The sequence below is a fragment of the Coloeus monedula genome (genome assembly GCF_965178545.1).
Source record: "Coloeus monedula genome assembly, chromosome: Z".
In the NCBI taxonomy this organism is placed as follows: domain Eukaryota; kingdom Metazoa; phylum Chordata; class Aves; order Passeriformes; family Corvidae; genus Coloeus; species Coloeus monedula.
The window spans coordinates 45,790,057-45,810,936 of record NC_138822.1 but is presented as its reverse complement, the minus strand read 5'-3'; the positions used below and the strand labels follow the sequence as shown (position 1 = coordinate 45,810,936).

The 20,880-nt window shown below is 38.0% G+C and overlaps 1 protein-coding gene across 1 annotated transcript in view; it reads right to left on the bottom strand.

The window, feature by feature from the left end:
• The window catches only part of DAPK1 (death associated protein kinase 1), a gene marked incomplete at its 3' end in the record, with an annotated part of 86,627 nt that overhangs the window by 18,548 nt on the left and 47,199 nt on the right, over positions 1–20,880 (bottom strand). The window contains exons 4-17 of the mRNA XM_082300902.1: positions 14,437–14,575; positions 12,453–12,582; positions 12,119–12,167; positions 11,948–11,974; positions 11,237–11,389; positions 11,051–11,096; positions 9,296–9,385; positions 8,796–8,888; positions 7,106–7,225; positions 6,075–6,173; positions 5,179–5,277; positions 3,916–4,014; positions 2,330–2,527; positions 1,147–1,344 (exon numbers count right to left, since the gene is read on the bottom strand). Of these exons, the coding sequence (XP_082157028.1) occupies positions 1,147–1,344; positions 2,330–2,527; positions 3,916–4,014; positions 5,179–5,277; positions 6,075–6,173; positions 7,106–7,225; positions 8,796–8,888; positions 9,296–9,385; positions 11,051–11,096; positions 11,237–11,389; positions 11,948–11,974; positions 12,119–12,167; positions 12,453–12,582; positions 14,437–14,575 (1,540 nt within the window). The remainder of the gene's footprint in view (positions 1–1,146; positions 1,345–2,329; positions 2,528–3,915; positions 4,015–5,178; positions 5,278–6,074; positions 6,174–7,105; positions 7,226–8,795; positions 8,889–9,295; positions 9,386–11,050; positions 11,097–11,236; positions 11,390–11,947; positions 11,975–12,118; positions 12,168–12,452; positions 12,583–14,436; positions 14,576–20,880) is intronic.

Here is a 20,880-nt window from a genome sequence, read left to right as displayed (position 1 = left end):
ACTCCACTAAAATGTGCTCTTATCTTTGGATCTGGATTTCATTGCCTGCTCAATCAGATTTAAAATGAGAAGCAGAGGAGCTCATTGTTTTAATTTTTTTCGTTTGACAGTTGATGATTTTATTGTTGAAACCAAAAGTGATTGCACTGGACAATCCTCATGCCAAAAAACATGATAATTTTCTTTACCTGGCTAATACAATGTAAGTGCTTTGGTAATAAATAGAAGTGCTAACTAGCAAAGTATTATTGCTAGAATATGTACTTTACCAGAAAAAAACATGAAGAAGCTAAAATACCTGAATCAAATAAATTGCAGATAGTGACATAAAGATTCCTATAAGTAACTTTCAAACTTTGTGGCATATATAAAACTTAAATAGGGCAGAGGACGACAGTCAGAGCTAAATATCAAGCCCTAAGCACCACAGTCTGTCAGCAGAGTTCAGTGGCTGATCTTGACGTATTCAAACTATCCAAACAAAGTTTCCTGAAACAGCTCACTTTTCTCTTAAAGATCTTTAGGAGAAAAGCCATAACATAAGCCCGTAGGGCATTATGTTTAGTTATCTCATACACTGCAGCATGAGCACAACAGAAGCAAAAAAAAGGAACTAGTGTCTCGAAATTAAGGGACAGGTAATGAAATATTCTTTTTGGAAAGTGCTTACACCAACTACAGATTATTTGCATTTTTAGCTGCCATTCATCTACCAATAATCATTGCAATCAACACTTTTAGAGTTACAACATTGTAGCAGAAAATGTACCAGTCTTCAATTCTGTGTATAACATATGAATTAATGTTACATATGAAATCAAAGCCAGCTGCAATGCATTTCGTCTATTCTTTTGCACCTAGATGTAATCTGCATAAAGCAAAGCTATATGGCTAGGGAAGAAGGTTGGCAAAATATACTGTGATAATTCATCTGGGTTCTTCCTTCATGTATCTTTAATAATCTATTCAACCGAAACAAACTTTGGTAATTCTGTGAGGTGAGTAATTTAATACTTTGCTTTTGGCCACTTTAAGAGATAGAAGAATCAAAGAAAAGACTTTTTCATATTAGAGAATTTGAAAAGGTCATCGAATGCAACAGGTGAGCTAATAAACAACGTAGTTCAGCATCCATATTCCATTTACCTTATTAGTGACATCCAAACTACAACTTGCTTCACAGAGAGCCATCACAATAGGCACATTCCCATCTTTGCAGGCCACATGTAAGGGAGTGTTGCCATGTCTGTCTTGGAAATCTACAAAACATCCTTGACTGATGAGAGTTTTAACTACTTCTATTTGACATCTTCTTACAGCAAGGTGCAGGGCTATATGACCATCCTGAAATCAAAAGACAGCTTGTAAGTGAGATCAATAATGCTAAAAATCAAAACATTTAGCAAAGTCACAATCATCTCAAGTAACAGGGTGCATCTCCTTGCTTCAAGGATCACAATAGTTTTTAATTTGAAGGTGGAGGTAGGGAGATGCACCATATCTGTCAAAACAAATAATCCATGAGATGAAAGCAAATTTCTATTAAGCCACTGGTCTTTGCAGTGGAACAGATGAAATACAAATACACATTCTCTTCTAACAGCTTTCCTAGGAGGCAGGACAGTGATCAACTGTAACAACCAGCTGAATAGTGCAAACTCTAGTGTTTACTAGACAGAAGTTAGTTATGCAAAAGTCATGCAATCTGCTTTGTGATCAGTAACTTTAAAGATAGAGCTTTCTCTCTATGGAACAACTTAAAGAGACAATGTAACTGGAAAAAACAATTTAATTATTTTAGAAAACCTTTTTCTGAACTTACTTTAATAACTATTTTGTTAATATTAGCAATAAAGGTAGTGAAAAGGCCAGCCACGCCAAAAATACAAGCAATGAAATTCCAAATTTATTTATTTGTATTACATCATGAAAGACAAAAACTGATTCTGAATCAACTAGAGTCATATTTTTAAATAGTTCTTATTGGAAATGGGTGTGATTTATCCAACCCATAGGAATCAAAGACCAACAGCAAATCCATCTTTTTCTCTGAAGTTAACAGCTTGTTGCAAATTACAGAACCTGATGTTCCTGCCATTTTTCAAAGAGCGTTACTCATGAGATGATAACTGAGAAGGAAATAATGGATCAGCAAAAAGCCAATCATGGAACAATAATCATGAGTGGACAACTTTAAAGACTATTGCAGCCATCAATGGTCTCTGTGCAAACTGCTATGAAAATTTGCATTGTGGAAACAATGCTGACTTGCAGCACTCAAATGAAGCAATTGAGAGATACGTCCCTGTGGTCTCCGGACATAACTAACCTTGTCTGTTGCATGAAGGTCAGCCCTGTGTTCTGCCAAGCATTCCACAATATCATGGTAACCCCTAGCAGATGCCGTCAGGAGTGGGGTCTCCCCTTCTTTGTTTTTAATGTTCACATTGCAGCCTGCTTCACAGAGTGCTCTGGCAACAGAGTAGTAGCCGTGCCAAGCAGCGCAATGCAGTGGGGTTTCTTCTTCCTATTGACATGGAAAATCAAAAAATAATACTGAACCAAACTCAAGGAAGAACAATTCCCCTACTTAAAAAGACAAAAAGATGGTATGGAAAAAAAAAAAAGACAGTCTACTAAGTAAGTCCTATAAAAAGATGTTGTAATTTCTAAAGCTGACATTCTAAAAGCAAGAATAACTTCAGCTGACATACAAGTGGTTATGGTACCTTGTGTGTCAGCAATACTACTTTAAATCTATCTGTGCTCCTGAGGCTGTCTTCGTTCTCTCACTTGAAAACAGACCCTTGTTCACAAACAACTTCTATATCCTGTGTGCTGAGACTAATCCAGTGTTTAAAACAGATCGATCACCACAGAGATGCAAATCCCACTAGACTTGCAATTTGAGGCAGGTCACTCTGCTTACCGTGTTCAGAAGCATATCCCAGTGTTCTAGGAATGAAGGTACTCAGAAACCTGAGTCCTTTAAAGACACATCACAACAAACCTTTGAAACTGTTTGCATTTGGAGTTCAGTTGCGACTGAAGTACTAATTTGCTTTTTGCTTGAACCCAGGAAACTTCAAAACATTCAACTTCAATTCACTGTATGTCAGAGCAGTTATGTGGAACACCATTAAAAACCACAAATGTTTCATAAAAACATGCTGAAAGTAGCCCACTGAAAAAGCAGAGAGAATTAAAACCCACTAAAGAACCAGCTCTATCAAATTCTAAGAAATAGGATATCCTTTCTGTACCTGGCAAATATCAAAGAGGAGACAATTGAGGCTGATAGTAGCAGAGGACTTGGACTGTATTCACAGTTTCTGTAAAAATCTGAGTGTAAAGAAATAGACAAAGAACATGTTCTGTCCTCCCTCAGACTAGGGCTGCTCAAACAATAAAATGGAAGTCCTAGAGGACGCAGCACTTGGGGAGGCTTGTGGAACTCGCATACAGAGTCAAATAATGGATTTTCTTTTTCTATTAAGCCTTTTCTTCCTTGTTTTCTTGCAAGAGTTCAGACCTTTAAAGAAACCCTCCTGAGGCCTCTCATTTTCAAAAATGAGTCCTTGACACTGCAGAAGAGTTCTGTGACTGCTAAAACCAAGCAGAATTCAAGGCAAAAACTAATAAAAATCTTCAGCTGAACTCACAGAGCACACGCCACCATCCACAGCTTCATGGAGTTGTTTCTCCATCTTTAAGCTTTCATTTTTGAGAGAACCTGTGTTTTATAGCACAGGCTGGTTCTTGCAGTTTTTCACAGTCTTTATCTGTTAAGAGCTATCAAAACCTCCGTAATTCTCGTTTGCAAACATGCTAGAGGCTAAAGGCGAGACTTGATGTTCTGACCACTTATATAAAGCCTTATTTGTTGAAAAAATGCAGACAGTGCTCATGACTCACCTTGTCTTGAAAGTTTGGATTGGAGCCAATGCTACAGAGAAACTGAACCACATCCACATGCCCATACCGAGCTGCCACGTGGAGAGCGGTCTCCCCGGACTGCAATTACAGGAGAACATGCCAATGTAATGTGTCACCCCCTGATACACACTGCCTGTACACCATGTACAGCCTGAATGCCTTGAATCCTGCACAGGATACTCCTCCCTCTCCGTAGCCCAGCCACACAGCTCCGTCAGCAGAGCTTACAAACTGGTTGTACGTGTCAGACACACCAACACCTGGCAGGTAGGTTATTTCTTCAAAGGCTTTCTCTTTCCAGAACTTATTTTCCTGCTTTATTTGTTCCAGATCACAGCCAAAATGGGATTTCTGAGCAATATGAGGAGGAAGCTGTGTGTGCATTGTGTTGAAACAGATGACCCATTTCTATTCATAATAGTTCCATACGCACCCCTCCCCGCCCTGTACATTCAAGTATGAAGAGCTGGCCTAACACCTTTGTGTACCCTGGCACACTTTGGTTACTATGTCTAACTATTTGCAACACTTTCTGCTTTGAAATGACATAAAGCAGAACCGGTATTTTTATTAAGGGAGTAACCTCTTACCTAGTAGCCTTATCAGGAGTCAAACAACAATTTTCCTACTGTACCTTGCCTTGCATTAGTTCCCTCAACAAAGCAAACTGTGTTTCACAAGTATAATTGCTTCTGTACTGGAGCTTTGGCCAGTATAAAATCATTGCTACAGTATAAAAATTTAACAGCCAACTAGTTTCTAGGGCATATGTTGCTCAAATAACATTGCTGAAGACAAGGTAAGTGCTCATCAGCTATGAATTGTTAGGCTTCCTTATACTCAACTTAATAACAGTCAAATTTACTTGTCAGACGAATGTGATTTTCAATCAAGAGGAATGAAAAACCAAATCACGATTTCATCCTGAGTTCCAATGAGAAATCAAGTCTTCAAGTGAAAATTAATTTAGGTTTGTACTTCCCCACCTACCCACCATGTACTCACCACATTTAACATGCACACTTGGCTAACATTTGTCAAGAAAATAATCAGTACATCCAGCTACTTCAAAGCTCTGTTATCATGGCCCTATGTGTCAACTTAGAAAACCACACTAAAAAAGCCAGTCAAATTTTGGAATTATGGCACAGCTGAAAACTATTCCAATTGAAATACCCTCTCTTTGCTAAGATAAAGTTATAGGAAAAGGCCCTCTGTGTGAAAAAGGAGTTATTTTCTTACCTTATCCTTAATATCCAAAGGACATTCATTATCACTGAGAAATTTCAGCGTTTCTACATGACCATGTCGTGAAGCCCAATAGATTGCATTAGATCCAGCCTGTGAAAAATATTTCATTTCAGATGTTATTGACCAAGTTAAAATCCTGATTCCAGATTTTCAGCTGAGGTATATGTGCACTTAGCTGTACACAGACACACTGAAAGGGTACTCAAACTTATATGAACACTTAAAAAAAAAAATTAAAATTGGTTGAACAACCCCACATACCGACAGTGACAACAAAAACCTCTCTGTGCAAGGATGATTAACAGGATTACTAGCTCTTTGCAAGATTAATCCTCTTCTCCCTTGTTAGGGAGTTCTTTGGAAAGAACAGTCATGAGATAAAAACCTTTCTTCTGCTTACTTTACCATATATTAGATGGAGAAGCAGACAGTTCTTCAAGCTCGTTATAAATTAATTGTTACAGCACATTTGGAAATAAAGCTTGTTGCAAAGCACATCCTCCATCAAATATGAATTTTAGTTGCAATATTCCCCATGGCTAAAATATTCATTTATCATTCTATATTAAATAAAGTTCACCATTGTGTTTTAGGGCAATCACTAATTTGAACTAATTGATGTGGTTTTGTAAGCGTGAACTACATTTTAAGATTAGTATCATTCAAATTATTTCAGCTAATAAAGTGATGAAAATCAGAGGATATGTACTAATAACAAAGGAAATTGCTAAAGACTTGCTTTTATGTTTTTGCTGTGAAGACAGAAAACAGGATCTACAGCTCAGAGTAGTTTTTAATTTCCAATACCGCTTGGTCTGAACTACTTGTCTCCTGCTAACTGTACAAAAAAAACTTAAAAAGAGCAGTTGACAAAGCAGAACTCCAACCTTATCTTGAACATCAATACGAGATCCACGCTTTAAAAGCAACTGAAGCATCTGAATGTTTCCACAGCCGGCAGCAATCAGTAGTGGAGGTGTTCCATGCTAACAGTGAAATACAAGCAAGAATGATAAAATTAATTTTTGAAGGATTAAGAAAACAGTGGAATAGAAGGCAGGTATCAAATAGCATTTCTGGATTTCCACTTTCAAATTAAGTCTTCAGGAAATATTGTATGAAAATAATTTATCCCTTTATTCAAAAAAATTTATTGCCATTTTCTGTATTTTTGAGATGAATTTATGATATATCACACAGTAAATTTATGCTTTTTAAATCAAGAATACTAATGTTAGGCTCTCATTAGCCTCATTTGGCAAGAACGTCCCCCTTTGCAATCTCTTTGCAGCTACCACACCATCTCAGACACATGCCATCAGCAACATTTTGGAAAGTTAAGTTGGACTGCCCATTAAAACAAAAAATACAGTGATTTCTTAAATGGTTCAAGACCCCATCACAGTAAAATAACATACATTTCACTTCTCTACTGCTCTTCACGAATATTTCTGAAAGTACTTGGTAATGAAGGTCACTATAACCATGCAAAAAAGTGTGACAACTTGCAACTCTGCAGTTTGCAACTTCTGTTTCTAACAATGCTTTGTAAAGTCAGTTTTGGCAGTCTGGTTATTCCTAGGTATTCTGCCATCCTCATCTGCCACAAGAAACAAGAACTGCAACTGAGAGCAAAGGCTGATTATTTCGTACATCACTGTTCCTGACAATACATTTGAGCTATACATTTGAAAGGCCTAGGCAAAAAAATCCCATTTTGGGCTCCATTTTAATGTATCTTGAGAAGACTGAACACAAAGCACATTAAAATTTCTCCTAGAAAAAAGGCAGAATTACTTCCCATTCCCTTGTCTTCATTTCAGGTGTTACATTTCTATTTTACAGCCACACTGCTCTACCCAACAGGGTGATAGCTAGTCCCCCACACACCTCACACCTCAACACAGACCCACACTACCTTGTTGGGTTGATTGACATCATAATTTGTCAGAGATCCCAGAAGGTGCTGTAATCCAGGAACATTGTCATCATTGATGGCATGAATAATAGCTTTCATCACAAAAGAATCTTCCTCGTCCTTGCAATTAAATGCGAAAGAAGAAAAATTGTTAGCTTTAAGAAAAATCCCTATCTAAACAGCTGCCAAGACATCAAAAAAAAAGAAAACCTAATTTTTTTGAAATATTATTTTTGTAAAAGAGTGCTTCAGCTGCAAGTTGTAATCCTCCATGAAGCATATAGCTAGCATGTATGTATGTTATTTGAAAACCCACACCAACCCCCCCCCCCCCTTTTCCTAGTAAAATATGCTTCCCTCTTCTTCACACACAAACCTATTACTCACTGAGATTCCACATAGAATTCTTTTGTTAGGTGTATTTTTTTTTCCTCATAGGAAAAATAGATGATAGGTTTCAATTGAAGCAATACTTGCCTAAAATGAAATTAGTTCTATGTGAAGAGGCTCACTAATACCAACTGAAGTATCAGGTTTTGTGCCATCCAGAAATATGGCACAGGAGAGGTACTTTGGCCCAAGCTTTCATCTATTCAAATGGATCAGTTAAAAATCTAGAACGCAAGTAATGAGCCTAGATATCTCTGCAAGTGTAACTTTATTTTTCTCCTATGCACTAGAATTTCAAAGAACTGGAATTCACAGAGCCCATTATTTGGATTGCTCTTAACTCCTCTCTTCTGAGGTTTCAGATTTTTTTAGGACACTAACAGTGGGCTATGATCCTTTCTGCTGGAACACAGGTGTGAAATGCTGATCCAGTGTTAAAAGGCATACAGATAGCTGAGGTGGGGGGTGGGGTGGGTAGGGAAAGGAGAACAAGAGGAGGAGAACAAAGAGCACAGAAGCCAAAAGATAAGAGGAGAATAAGTGGAAACATGAGCATGGAGTTGCACAGGAGGGAAGACTGAATGCATAAAAAGGGCTTTGCAGAATTTTTGAAGTTTGATCCTATTAATGCACAGAAAAGATGATATTCCCCAGCTCTAAGCATATTAACACACATTCCTTGCTGATCACAGGGAATTTGTGAAGCATGTATTAAAAATTGTAGAGTAAGCTAAGAAGAATGCTTTTGGATTTACAAGCATTTGCAATTACAAAACATAGAGCAATTACTCCTAACTACTCAACTCTAGTCGTATCTAACACCACAAACTGAATACTGGCCAACTCTAAAGTCTCCTCCTTAAATAACTGCTTGTTGAGACACTGCTGTCTAGCATTCACTGGATCTAAGAGGGTCTCAATGATTTTGGATGTTCGGTGGAAAAAAGTGGAATATAAGGAATATTATTTTAGTCTACACAATGATGATGTAAATGATGAGTAAAATTCAGATGACACTTTTTCACCATATAATTGTTACAGTACAAAAAAATCCTCATGAGTCAAACTTCAAAATCAAGAAACAAATTTTTGACACCAGCTATCAGCCTCAGCATGATAAGTTCAATTTCAAAGTTTCAAGATGCAGAAGATCAAACTATGGATAACTGCCCTCTGTAGTCTTAAAATCTTCTTATGAGATTAGTTACTTATGCAAATTTTCAAGAGCCTAATATTTCTGCTAGTTAGAAACTGGCGAAGTTCATATATGATCAAGCATTCTAAATATATATACACTTACCAGAGTATCATCACTTCTAGCGACACTCATGCTACTTCTGGACAAGAAAGATCTTGATAATCTTTGGCACAAGGAAATTAAGCGCACTGATTGCTTTATGAAAATAATAAGAAAAAAGCTATATGTAAAAAAATTAGAAAATTCTGATAGGATGTTATTGCAGAGATTTTAAAGGACTTGGCTAAACAATGTGAATTTTGACTTCAACACCCCCATCTCCTTTTTATATGGAATTTGAATCTTCAACTTCTTTTGTTATTTATAATCCAGCAGAAGCACAAAGCAAACCATCCACACACAAGCATTTGTATGCATATCATTAACAAAGAAGTCCTCTCCCATACTACCATACTCAAGCACTTAATTTATTCCCAGCGACAGAAGATTTTGTTTCTTCTTTCTTCTTTTCCACTCTTAAATGCACTGACCTTTCCCTGGAACAGGCAATGCTACTTCATTTGTATGTCACCAACATTTTGATGTGTCATTGAATGACTTACTTTCCATTTTCGTCGTGCTGCAAACTTTTTGAATTTCTCCATATTCACTGCAGAAGCTTTTCTGCTGAGTGCTTGCTGGGTGTCTTTCGGCTATAAGCAAAAAGAAAACAAAGCCATTCTAAAATATCCCACCATTTCTGCAGGTAAGACTCTGTCCCTCAGCGATGACTTCCACTTACATAATAATAGTACTGCAATCATACTGTAATAATACAGTAATTGTAAGCACATAATTTTAATATTCACAGTCTAGTGTGGCATAGAGATGAAATTTCTTAAGAAAATGCCATAAGGGAAATCCAGACCTAAGAAAGCAATACCAAAACGTGCTTCTACATTTTAAACAAAATACCCCTTCAAACATCAGAACATTCAGCCTCGTCCTTCACCTCCCTCCCTGATAGAGGCATTTGATTTCCAAGATAAATCCTGTTTTCTGGGAAGATTTCCTGACTGATTTTAAATGCAGACAATCTTTGTTATAGTCTCAGTGTATTTACCTGGATGCTGCTGAACAATTACCCCCTCCCCAAACAAAATCACATCCCACCTACCAGTGCAGCAAGCTCTAAGCCTGCATCCTTTCAAATTTTTCATAGGCTAAAACTAAGTCCTAATGACTAGTGAAGCATACCAAATTTTGCATCTTATGATCCCATTCTTAAAATAATTTTTATGGAGATATATATATATATACCACAGATCATGGAAAGGCTTGAGTTAGAAAGGAAATAGTTTCAACCTTCCCTGCCATGGAAATGCAGGTGAAGATAGTGGTGGAAAAGGGGAAAAGAGGATATGACCAGTGAAGTGGGAATCAAATGCCTGGAAATTAAGGTATAAAACAAAATAATAGGATACAAAACAACCTGTCACTTTGCATGAGTGTGGACCTTGGTCCAAGAGAGACAACCTTGCTTGCTTTAGTGGTTTAAAATATCATGTCAGTATGTTCCACACATTTCAACTATTTCAGATTACCTCAGCAAAAAGTCAGCAAAGCATGGTCAAATTTGTAGTTTGGCAAATTGATGTAGAAATGCCTGCCCTCAGATGTTGTACTGTGAACTGAAGCAGTTGTGGCACAGGTAAATATTCTGCCAACTGATTCTCTGGGAAGTGGAATGGGATCAGATACCCAATGAGCATCCCCACATACTGGGAAATCAATGGCACTGAATGGGTTTACTGCTCATAATCAGAATGTGATATGGAATTAAAAAAATTAACTGCCAGGTACTAGTACACACATTAAGAAGAATGATAGGTGCCATTTTCTCCCTCTCAACCTAGCAGCTTCACAACGGGTCAATCCAAACCAAACACTGAAACACTGAAGAAGGAAGTGGACCACCAACCCACATCAACTGCTCTCTTCAGTCTAAAAGGAAAGGACAGAAGAGAGATTACTCTTTTTTCCCAGTCTAAATAAGGGCATTAGAAGAAGAAAAATTAGTGGGAATTGGACTGGTTTCAGAGACTGTATCTTTGTCAGGGCAATGCTCTCTGAAGATCAGCTTCTCTGTCTGAGCATGAGTTTAATTCCCATAGTGGGCTACTTCCCAACTGCTAACTCACACAGAGCGGATATTAATGAAGCCCACATTCTGCATATGTTAGCTTTCATACAGACAACTTTCCAAAACAGTAAGTTACATTAAACAATTATGACAATTTTCCACGTTAAGGAACTTGAAAAGTATGAAATGAAGAATGATTAAAAGCAGGACAACAGAGAATGAATGGCATGCTAACCTTGATCCAAGGATGCAGCAAACTGTCTTGAATAGTCATTCTTTTCCTTTAAGAGAATAAAAGATAGAACTGTTTCAGATATTAAAAAATACATACTGTTTTATGTTTATTAAACTAACATCTCAAAATATAATGTAATTTGAGATATTAGAGATGTAACTGCCACACACAAGAAAAACAACTCACTTTGGATCCTTGACTAGAAGTCTTCGTATAAAGTCTTTAGCTAGGGCACTGGTATTACTAAAGAATTCTTCTTCAAATTCATAATTCACAGCAGACACATTTGCCAACGTTTCCTGTTTGGTTTCTCCAAGAAATGGAGATGCACCACTTAGACTGCAAGAAAGATAGTACATTCCTCTTATTACATGTTGTAGCACTGCTGCTTCAACCCTCTAAGATCAAATAACAGAAGGAAATAACATTTTTCTTTTCTGTTTTAATGCTGCAAATGTACTTTCACCACTTAGACTGCAAGAAAGATAGTACATTCCTCTTATTACATGTTGTAGCACTGCTGCTTCAACCCTCTAAGATCAAATAACAGAAGGAAATAACATTTTTCTTTTCTGTTTTAATGCTGCAAATGTACTTTTACGAAGATGTGATGTAGCAGGGCAAAAAACTGTGCTGTAATTTCAAAGAATACTGGTTAAGATATAGTTGTAGGAACATCATCTACAGATTTGAAGACAGTTTCCATGCTACATCAATGCTGATTAATGGCAATTCTTTCAATAATTAAACTACTGCTTTCACGATCATACAACTTGAATCATGATGTGCAATCAGAATGGTATTATTTGTACAGACATGACCAAAACCCCAGAGGATAGAATCAGAATTAAAAAACAACAGCATTTTCAAGAAACACCCATAGATTTTGGTACTTACAGAATATAAGTTATTACACCAATGCTCCTGGATTGAAGGTAAAACAAACAGAAAAAGGATGAGGGAGAGGAGAGGAAAATAGATGGAAAGAGAGAGAGAGGAGAGAAAAAAAAGGTTAGAACATAAGCATAATCATGAGAGACTTATTTCAAGTAAGATCCAATAACTTACCACATATCTGCTTCAAGACCAAGAGGCTCATAATTTACTATTTCAGGAGCTAAAGGAAAAAGCAGCAAGATAAGTACCTAGTCAAAGAACAGATGTAAGTCTCACTCTGAGTCTATGTATGTCAGAGATAATAAGCTAAGATGCTGATAGATAAAAACACCTTAATGCAAGTCTAATTTGAAATCAAATACTACAAATTGCTTATTTAAATTTCAAAATGTCACAAATTACACAAAAAATTTCAAAATCTGTAAATCAGCCAAGCCAAGATAAGCCACTAATACTGTTTCACAGACTGAAAAAGAATAGTTTGAAGAAACAACAGTTTTCTTACCAACAAACTCTGGCGTTCCGAAGATGTTTTTGAATTCATTTCCAAAGTCAATTTTGTGTGCCAAACCAAAGTCAATAATCTTGATTCGAGGCTTCGGTACATTCCTGTCCAACAACATTATGTTTTCAGGCTTTGAGAAGGAGGAAGGGGGAAAGAAAGAGAGATTACACATAGGTACGAACTGTGGACCAGTATTCTTCAGCTGAACATTTCATCCACTGAACATTTCTCCTTACCTTCTTTAGATCCCTGAATTGTGTTTGAGGTGGAAAAATCCTGTCTTTTCCTATTATGATCTATCATATGCTAGAAGTTCACTACCGTAAATTAGGATTTCATGTTCATATGGAAGCGCTGTGATTTCCACAAGGCCAAGATTTTACTTCTTGTAGATATCACAATTGCAGTTTTCATGTGCACTGACCCTAAGAGAAACACACTGTCCCCAGTAAAGGTGACATGCCCTGTGCTACAGCCATTCCAGCACTGCTGGGAGCTTGCAGGAAACAAACTGCTATAAACTATAGTCCCTGAAAGAGGTTTCTTTCACACCACGTAAGCAATCAGGGAGGTGTATCTTCTTGCTTTTGGGTGTTCCAGGGAAACTTCTGGAGTGGTCCAGCTCCCAGATTTTAAGGCTCAACACACTTAAAAAAAAAAGGAAAAAGAGAAGGTTCTCCATCTTTTCTAGCTTATTTTGAAATATGGACTTTATATTACTTTACACCAAAGCTCTGCAAAACCAGAACAAAGAAGACGAAATGTCAGGATTATCAGCAAAGGGTCCTGTTTCTACACTGCATCACTTTGCGAGCACACAGAACCAGCTACTTAGACTCCATATCCTGTCGTCCATAAGCTGGTGTGCTCTGAAGAGGTCCTGTACCTACATCCATCTATTCAGAGTGTTAAGGGCTTCTGGAGTCATTAAGGACAGCTCTTCATTATCACCCTTCTTTCACCTTTCTTTCCCAATTACAGGACCTGATACGTGCAAAAGTAATTTTCTTTATTTCCTTCCTGCATTTCTATTGCATATTTATTGGTCTGCACATTGCTGCTCACTTTAACACACAAATTTTTGGTATCTAGTGTATCCAAGGATGACTTGTTCAATTACAAACACATTGGCAAAAATTCACATTTCATACTCTAAAAAATACATTCCTTTCTAGCTTTACAATTTTTTTTCTTGCTGACTGTCATACAAAGACCAAATATATTACTGAGGTGATAAGGATGAAACTGGAAAAGGTATGCTTACCCTGAAATCCATTCCCTTCCCTACCTCATCCCCCTTTCTGAACCATATTTCAATTGTAATGAAATAATCATGCCTCCTTTTTCTCTTATAGACATAGCTGCCCATTTCAGCAGGCTTCAGGGAATGTTTAGTTGTCTACCTTTGAAAAAAAAATCTTAGGGGGGGGGGGTGGGAAGATCCTGAAATTGAAACATTAAAAAGCAGTTGCTGAGTTTAAATACAAAAAGCTCTGCTTTCATTACCAAAAGGATGCAATTAACAGCTTTTCTGAAAACGAACAAAAAAGCCACAAAAGGGAAAAAGACAGAAGAGGAAAGAATCTGCTGCCTGCTCCACAACAATCCTTGTACTTAGTGCAGTTTCAATCAAGTGCCAACCACCCCCCCCCCCGGAATTAAAAAAGAATGTTTCGCCCAGATCCCATTTACATTTAAAAAAAAAAATAAAAATCACCGTCCTCATTTTTACTTCAGGTTTGTTTTCTCAGAATGGTTTAGTTTTGTCAGAAGTTGCCATTTCCCCGGAAGAATCTTATGTTAGGAACAGACGGGAACTATTTACAGTTCAGTAACTTCTTTCCAATGGCTGAGCTTTCCCCTATCTACATAAGCTAGCAAAACAAAACTGTGGCCAAGATCTGCATGATGACTGATTTGTGGCTAGAATTACAGAGGGCTTTAATGGATATTGCTTACAGCTGTTTTCATCTGTTCAACACACCTTAAGATCAAAGTGGGCAATTTGCAGAGAGTGGAGATACTGAACACCATTAAGTATCTGCTTGAGAAATTCTGTAGCTTCCTCCTCTGTGAGAGATTCTTTTTCAGCTAAGAAGTCGAAGAGCTCCCCACCTGCAACACTTGGAGAACAGAAGCAGAGTTATTGACAAGCTTGTTTTAACCAGTGGGTTCCTTTTAGCATAGCTGTCCTCAAACCAGCCTTGACAAGGATCCAGATGCTTCAAAGGTTGCAAATATCAGAAAAGATGATGAAAATTACTTAATTCAACACCCAAAAGAGTTAGTTATTCCCTCCCTCCCCCTGAAAAGAATATGGTAAAAAGAGTCTTACTTTTAGACCAAAAAAAGTTTAGAAAACCCAAACAAACATGTTTGACAGTATCTGAATTTAAATGAAGTAAAGGCCTCCTACTCTCTATGCACATTTAAAAGAATAAAATTAAATATGAAGTAACGAGACTCAAAACATACCAATGTTTTAATAGCACATTACATTAGCTAGAAAATAAAACATGAATTGGCTCATATCAGTAAAACATTAGATTTCTACACCCTCATTGAAAAATACAAAATTTAAAGCTTATTTTGAAATATCTATTGGCAGCTGTCCTACTATTTAGTTTCTAAACTCCTCAGAGCATTCAACTATTCAAAAATATTTTCTGTTCTTTGAATACTGTATTACAAGCAGCACCTATATTGTATTTGTACTCTAACATGTATTTGTACTCTAACTTTTTCTACAATGAAAAGCCCTTAAGACTGTTTCTAGTAAGTGTTCTAGCTGCACAGCAGAAAGAAAAGAGGTATGAGAGGGTACATAAGCACATCTAGATTTTTCCATTTGAGAGACAGAGAAGAATAAAGAGAAGATGACCCTCTTCTCAGCTCCGTCAAGCAGCTCGTGACTCAGTCAACAGCATAAAGAGATACTGAAGTGATAAGAAACAGAACTACAGCTATTCCTAAATAAAAGAAAAACACCTTTCAGCTGAAGGACATATAAGGAGATGACTGCTCACTGTGGCAAAATACTTTTCCCATCTGTGAAAGCAGGGGTATTACTTAGAAATGCCTTACAGATTGCAAAAAATGGTCATAGTACCCCCTGTAATTTGCATTGTAATGATATTAAACAAATTCAGAAAGTGCACCCTAATTTTTATTGCTTTTCTGCAGGGGAAAAAAAAAATCTGTTCACAATTTAAAGTTCTGATTATGAAACATGAGGCAGCAATTAACATATAACAATAGGCAAATAGTTTGGGCAAATTTCTGGAAATACATTTGACTTCTTTATCATGTCTACTTTTTAAGAGACTTGATCTGCATTATTGTAATGCAAATTGCATGAAAAGTGTATTTTAATGAGTTCTTGAAGCTTTCATTGAGCTGCCTAGACAATAATGAGAGTATTGTTTTGGGTATTATTTGTCTTGTAATATTTTCTGCATGAAAGCAATTATTGAAACAAAGTGCCATTAAAATATAAGAATTATAGACTGGAAGGACAAGGTCATTTTAATAAATTTTTGTGGTTGTAGAGACATTAAGATGGAGTTCCTAATGATTAAATCCAACTTGTTATTTTACAGAGACTGGTCAGAAGCATCTTACAAATGGACACACATGCATATTCTCTGATTGTTTGCTTCTGAATTAAAAAAAAAAAGAAAGTATTTTCAGGCTAACGTCTGTATCTCTGCAGCACTGCACTGAACGGTGACATTCATTTCCAGTTATTGGACTAAAGGCCTTAGCATCACGTGAAGCTTGCTTCCATGTGTTTACAAGTGGATTTTGGCTGCAGTTGTTGAGAGGCTGTAAACTGGAGCACAGCCATGCCACATGGAGCAGGCAGACTAACTGTGGCTACAGCAGCCACAGCAAAACCCATCACCTGAATGCCTTCAGCATGGTTTGGCACTGGGCTAGCTATTGCAGTTTGGGGAACCAGAGAAGATGGATCCTCAGCTGAGGAAGAGCCTGTAAGACTGCACCAAAAGACTGCATCTGGTCCTGCTTTTTACCCAGCTCAAAACCCTGTGAAACAGCAAAAGCTCCTGCTGGTGCTTAAGTCAGTCATCAGCAATCACAAATACAAGAGAAGCACTCAGGCAGGCATTTGCAGCAATGCCCTCTCCAAGTACTGTGCTGCCCGCCCTGCAGTCTCAGACTGTGACAGTGTCACACAGGTGGTGTCATGCTTTATGGCCGGTAAAGCTCGCTCTTACTCCTGTTGGTATTTTAAAGATGACTTAATAGTCATCTATGATTATCACTGATTATACACATTCCTTATAGAACCAAAAGAAAGATTTAATTCCCAAGGTTTGCAACTTTTAGAGATATCTGCATTTGTAAAATGGAAAGAGCCTCTTCAGCTTCTCTTTATCTGGAATTATTCAGATTCTGTACTGCTGAGTACTACTGTCTTTGCTACAGGTTAATTGTAGTGACATTTCTTTAATGACATATCATAAGCCTTGTAATTGTGTGCAGTAAAATGTTATCTGTATTTCACAGGTAATATACCTAGTGCTTGCAAATCTCGAAACTGAGGGTCAAAGAAGCTCGAAATGTTTTTTTCTTTTTTAAAACTGTAAGTTCATTAGAAAAAGTGGTAGATTTTTCCAATCTGTTGTGTGCTTCTTTGTGTGATTCTTAAGTACTGCCACCCTAAGTGACTTGGCAGCTCTTGCTGAATGAGTAGGCGAGTGAGGAGGGATGGGCTGTAATGCACTCAAAGTGTTGTTCCAGAAGGAGCTGTACCTCTGGTCTGTGGGACTTTGGTGTGCCCCCTCATATTACACATCTCACTCTTGATGTCTAGGAGGAGATCCTGCGTGGGTTCACCTCAGAGAGGGGGCCACTGTGAATTCTCCTGCTGGTAACTCCTCAGCTGTGGGGGCGAGCTCAGAAACCCGTGTTCTCCCCTGGTGTGCTGCCATAGCTGGCAAGCACAGTGCCCATCTAGCTGCTCCTGCTGTTTACTTCTACTGGTAGGGACATAAGGCATGAGAGAAAAGGGTTTTTATAGCAATGATGAGTAAAAGGTTATACTAGCATGCATAAAAAGCTTCACCTGGAAGCTCAGAAACACCTGGCTTCCCAGAAAGGTCCCTCTGCACCCAGCAACCTCTAAAGAGGCCCTTCTCACACATGTAAGGCAGTGACCCATGTCCCCATGGGAGGTTGTGTTTTTCAGCTTCCTCTTCATGCTCTTCAGGAGACTACTTATTCCTTACCATTTTGCTGACTCAGGAAGGTCTGATATTAAGCTGTACTACCATGGGCACACAAAAATCCATTGTATCACTGCAAGGCAATCTTCAAGTGAGTCATGGAGGGTTAATACAGGTCCCCACTCAACATCCTTTATAAGTTTGACTTCCACAATTAATTGACTGAATTACAATGTCCTCAGATTTATCAGCAGAGCATGGTTTCACAGATTTTGTAATTGGATTATATATGTAGAATAACTAGATGATCTTGACTAGACTTCCAGATATTACAGATGAAGAAATGGGTTAGAAGAAGCCAGTAAAGACACTGGCTGTGTAAGCTACTGCAGCCTTCACAAGTGTCCTAAAATGCTGTTGAGTTTTCAAGTCTAGTCCTGTGCCTCAGCCAGTGTAACACAGTCCCACAATACACAAACATTGCACATTTTAGTAACCCAGAGTCACCTTTAAGAGTGGAACCAGAAGGCAAGCAGAGCCCCATACCACCAAGGAACCTGTGTACATCCCATCTCACACACAGAAACAGTGTTAATCTAAAGAAGAAAGCACAGGTAATTCCATACATCAGCCCTTTCAGCTGGTCTTTTTGAACATCATCTTCTACCAAGTACACTGTTTCCACCTCCATTACAACGGGCCCTTGTTTCTAAATTGGCTTTGGGGTTGCTGATGCACAAACTCTCTGCTGACACCTGACTGAAACCAGACCACTGCATGGGTTTCCCAAGCCACACAAACTTGCTCCCAGCCCACCTTTGGTCCTCTACAGAGCAGCCCACACAGCCAACATCTAAAAGACTGCTGCCCCCAACCACCAGATGGAGAAAGATGCTTTCTGAAGGGAGTGGAGGCTAGAGGTTCACCAAGCACCAGTGCTTCTTCCTGTACAGGACTGTGAAGTGTCTCTACCCGGTATCCCCAGGAAGCACAGAGCTTCGTTCTGTTCCATTCCTCTGTTTGCTGGGAGGAATTACCAGACAGCTTCCTGACCCGTTCCTCTGTGCCCTAAGACAACTCTAACTGCCAAAATACTAGTAAGTAGAGGATGGACAGCAACCTATACCCATTCAGATTGACAGAGAAACTTGATTACAAGTTAAGTCACAGCTAAATTCCTTTACGACTGCAAAGCCTCCATGTTCATCTTCACATACTGTTTTCCTTTAAAGCATTCATATTTTAGCGTTGCTGTATAAAAACTTTCTGTTTACATTAAATGAAGTAATAATTTTGCAGTCATAATATGTTGTTCAAATATCATGTTCAATAAAATTGTGCTTTACGGCAGTCACATCTTAGTCCTACCTAATTCTAATGTACTATTGACCATGTATAACACAGAAAGTCATAAGCGCTGAGTAAATCTATTTTAATTGTTATAGCATGACCTTTTATATTGTTTTAAAGTAGCAGAGCACATGTTTTTAGAAGTATTTTGTATAAACATTTTCACTAAGAGCAAATCTGGTATGTGTTATTTCACTGATATTTCTAGGCAGAAGTGCTAGCTTTCCTGAAATGAGAGAAGTAAATTAAAGCTTTCAGTTGACTTCATTCTTTCTTATAAAATGCAATAGTGGTAAAAGCATTTCCCAGCCTTCCCAAAGGAAGGCTGACAGATGTGATTGCAACCCACACACCTCCCTCTGGGAAAGAAAATACATCACGCCCATGGAAAAAAGATTTCTGGATAGTGCTTTTGCAAATTGCCAGGCTTTCTTAACCATGAAACAGAACTATCGCCAGATCTCAGAGGAAGTCATTATGGGAACCTACCCAGGGAACTTAGAATCAATTAACCTTCAAAGTCAGCGTGGTCACCTCTTAATGACTCAGTCATATGCTATGATCACACTGCTTATTATGCAATAGCACCTACATGATAATTAATTATTATCTAAGGATTTCTAATGGATTTAAAAATCTAAAAACAAACCCCAAAATCTAGGCCCAAGCCCCTTGAAGAAACATTTATCTTGCTTAGATTTCAAAACAACATAAACTAAGTTAAAGAAGCACGCCATCAATTTATTCCAGTTTTAAAACAGAATCAATTTGATAAATTATCTAAATTCTTCTCTAGTCCAAACATTTATTCTGTCAGCTTGTAAAAGAAATGTTTTTCCTGTTCTGTGGTCAAATGTGTATTGTATGACAGCCAGTTACGCAGTTGTCAGCCCAAGACTAGATTCATATATTATTACTTCTTTTTATGTAAGAATAAGAGGGTTTACATTTGACTTCATTTCACTGCCTTTATGAATTGTGCAGTTACCAACCCACTCCTCAGAAGTACAAAGTGTACCAAACATTTTGAAAGAGCAGAACAGGGCTGCTAGCTCATTAAACTACCGACTGGCTGAACAACACTGCATTTCAATTTATCTAGCTATCAGTAAAACAAAGACATGTTACAGCATCACCATGCCTTTTCATTTTCATTTGTCCAGCTTCTATTAGAGACACTGACTGTCACGAAATCCTCTCTTTAGTGTGCCTAAATTCTTCAATTATACTGAACAAGAAGCATTGGCCTCATTGCCCAGCCAGAACACACATATCAAAACCTGGACTATAACTTAAGCAGTTAAGTCCCACTAAGGGGGAAGCCTGAACACTCCTGTGAATCTTTCCTGCACCCAAACACTGCTGGTATATAGGTTTCCATCACTGAAGTTCCTTAAGTGCCTGGAATCTGGATACAGCAGCTGGTTACTTTGGCCCAGCAGAGTGCCTTAGTATTTTGATCTCATCCACAACATTCAGATTTAATGGATGAGGAGCATTCAGGTTTAGCAAACAAGAGGGACAAGCATTTTGCTCAGGGACTGCAGCACATAGAAACCAACTCTCCCTTCAAGATGTGCTCAGTGTGTGGCAGAGTCACATAGGCTCTGAGCCTGTTCTTTCAGCCCTGTCAAGCCTTTGTTCTAACCTGGCTACGTATTCTCTGTGCATCTATCTGTGGGCCTGGAATCCAGGATTCTGAAATCCAAAGGGGGCACAAGATCTACAAATTAGTGTCACAGGGTTTTCTAACCTCTTGTTACATCCCAGAAGCACAAAATATTTAATCCTCCTTTCAAATTTTGGTGCAAAGCTACTGGAGAATAACTTTCTTATTTACTTACAGGTAAAATTAACAAAAATCTCAGAGGTATGTCAGCCAAAAGACA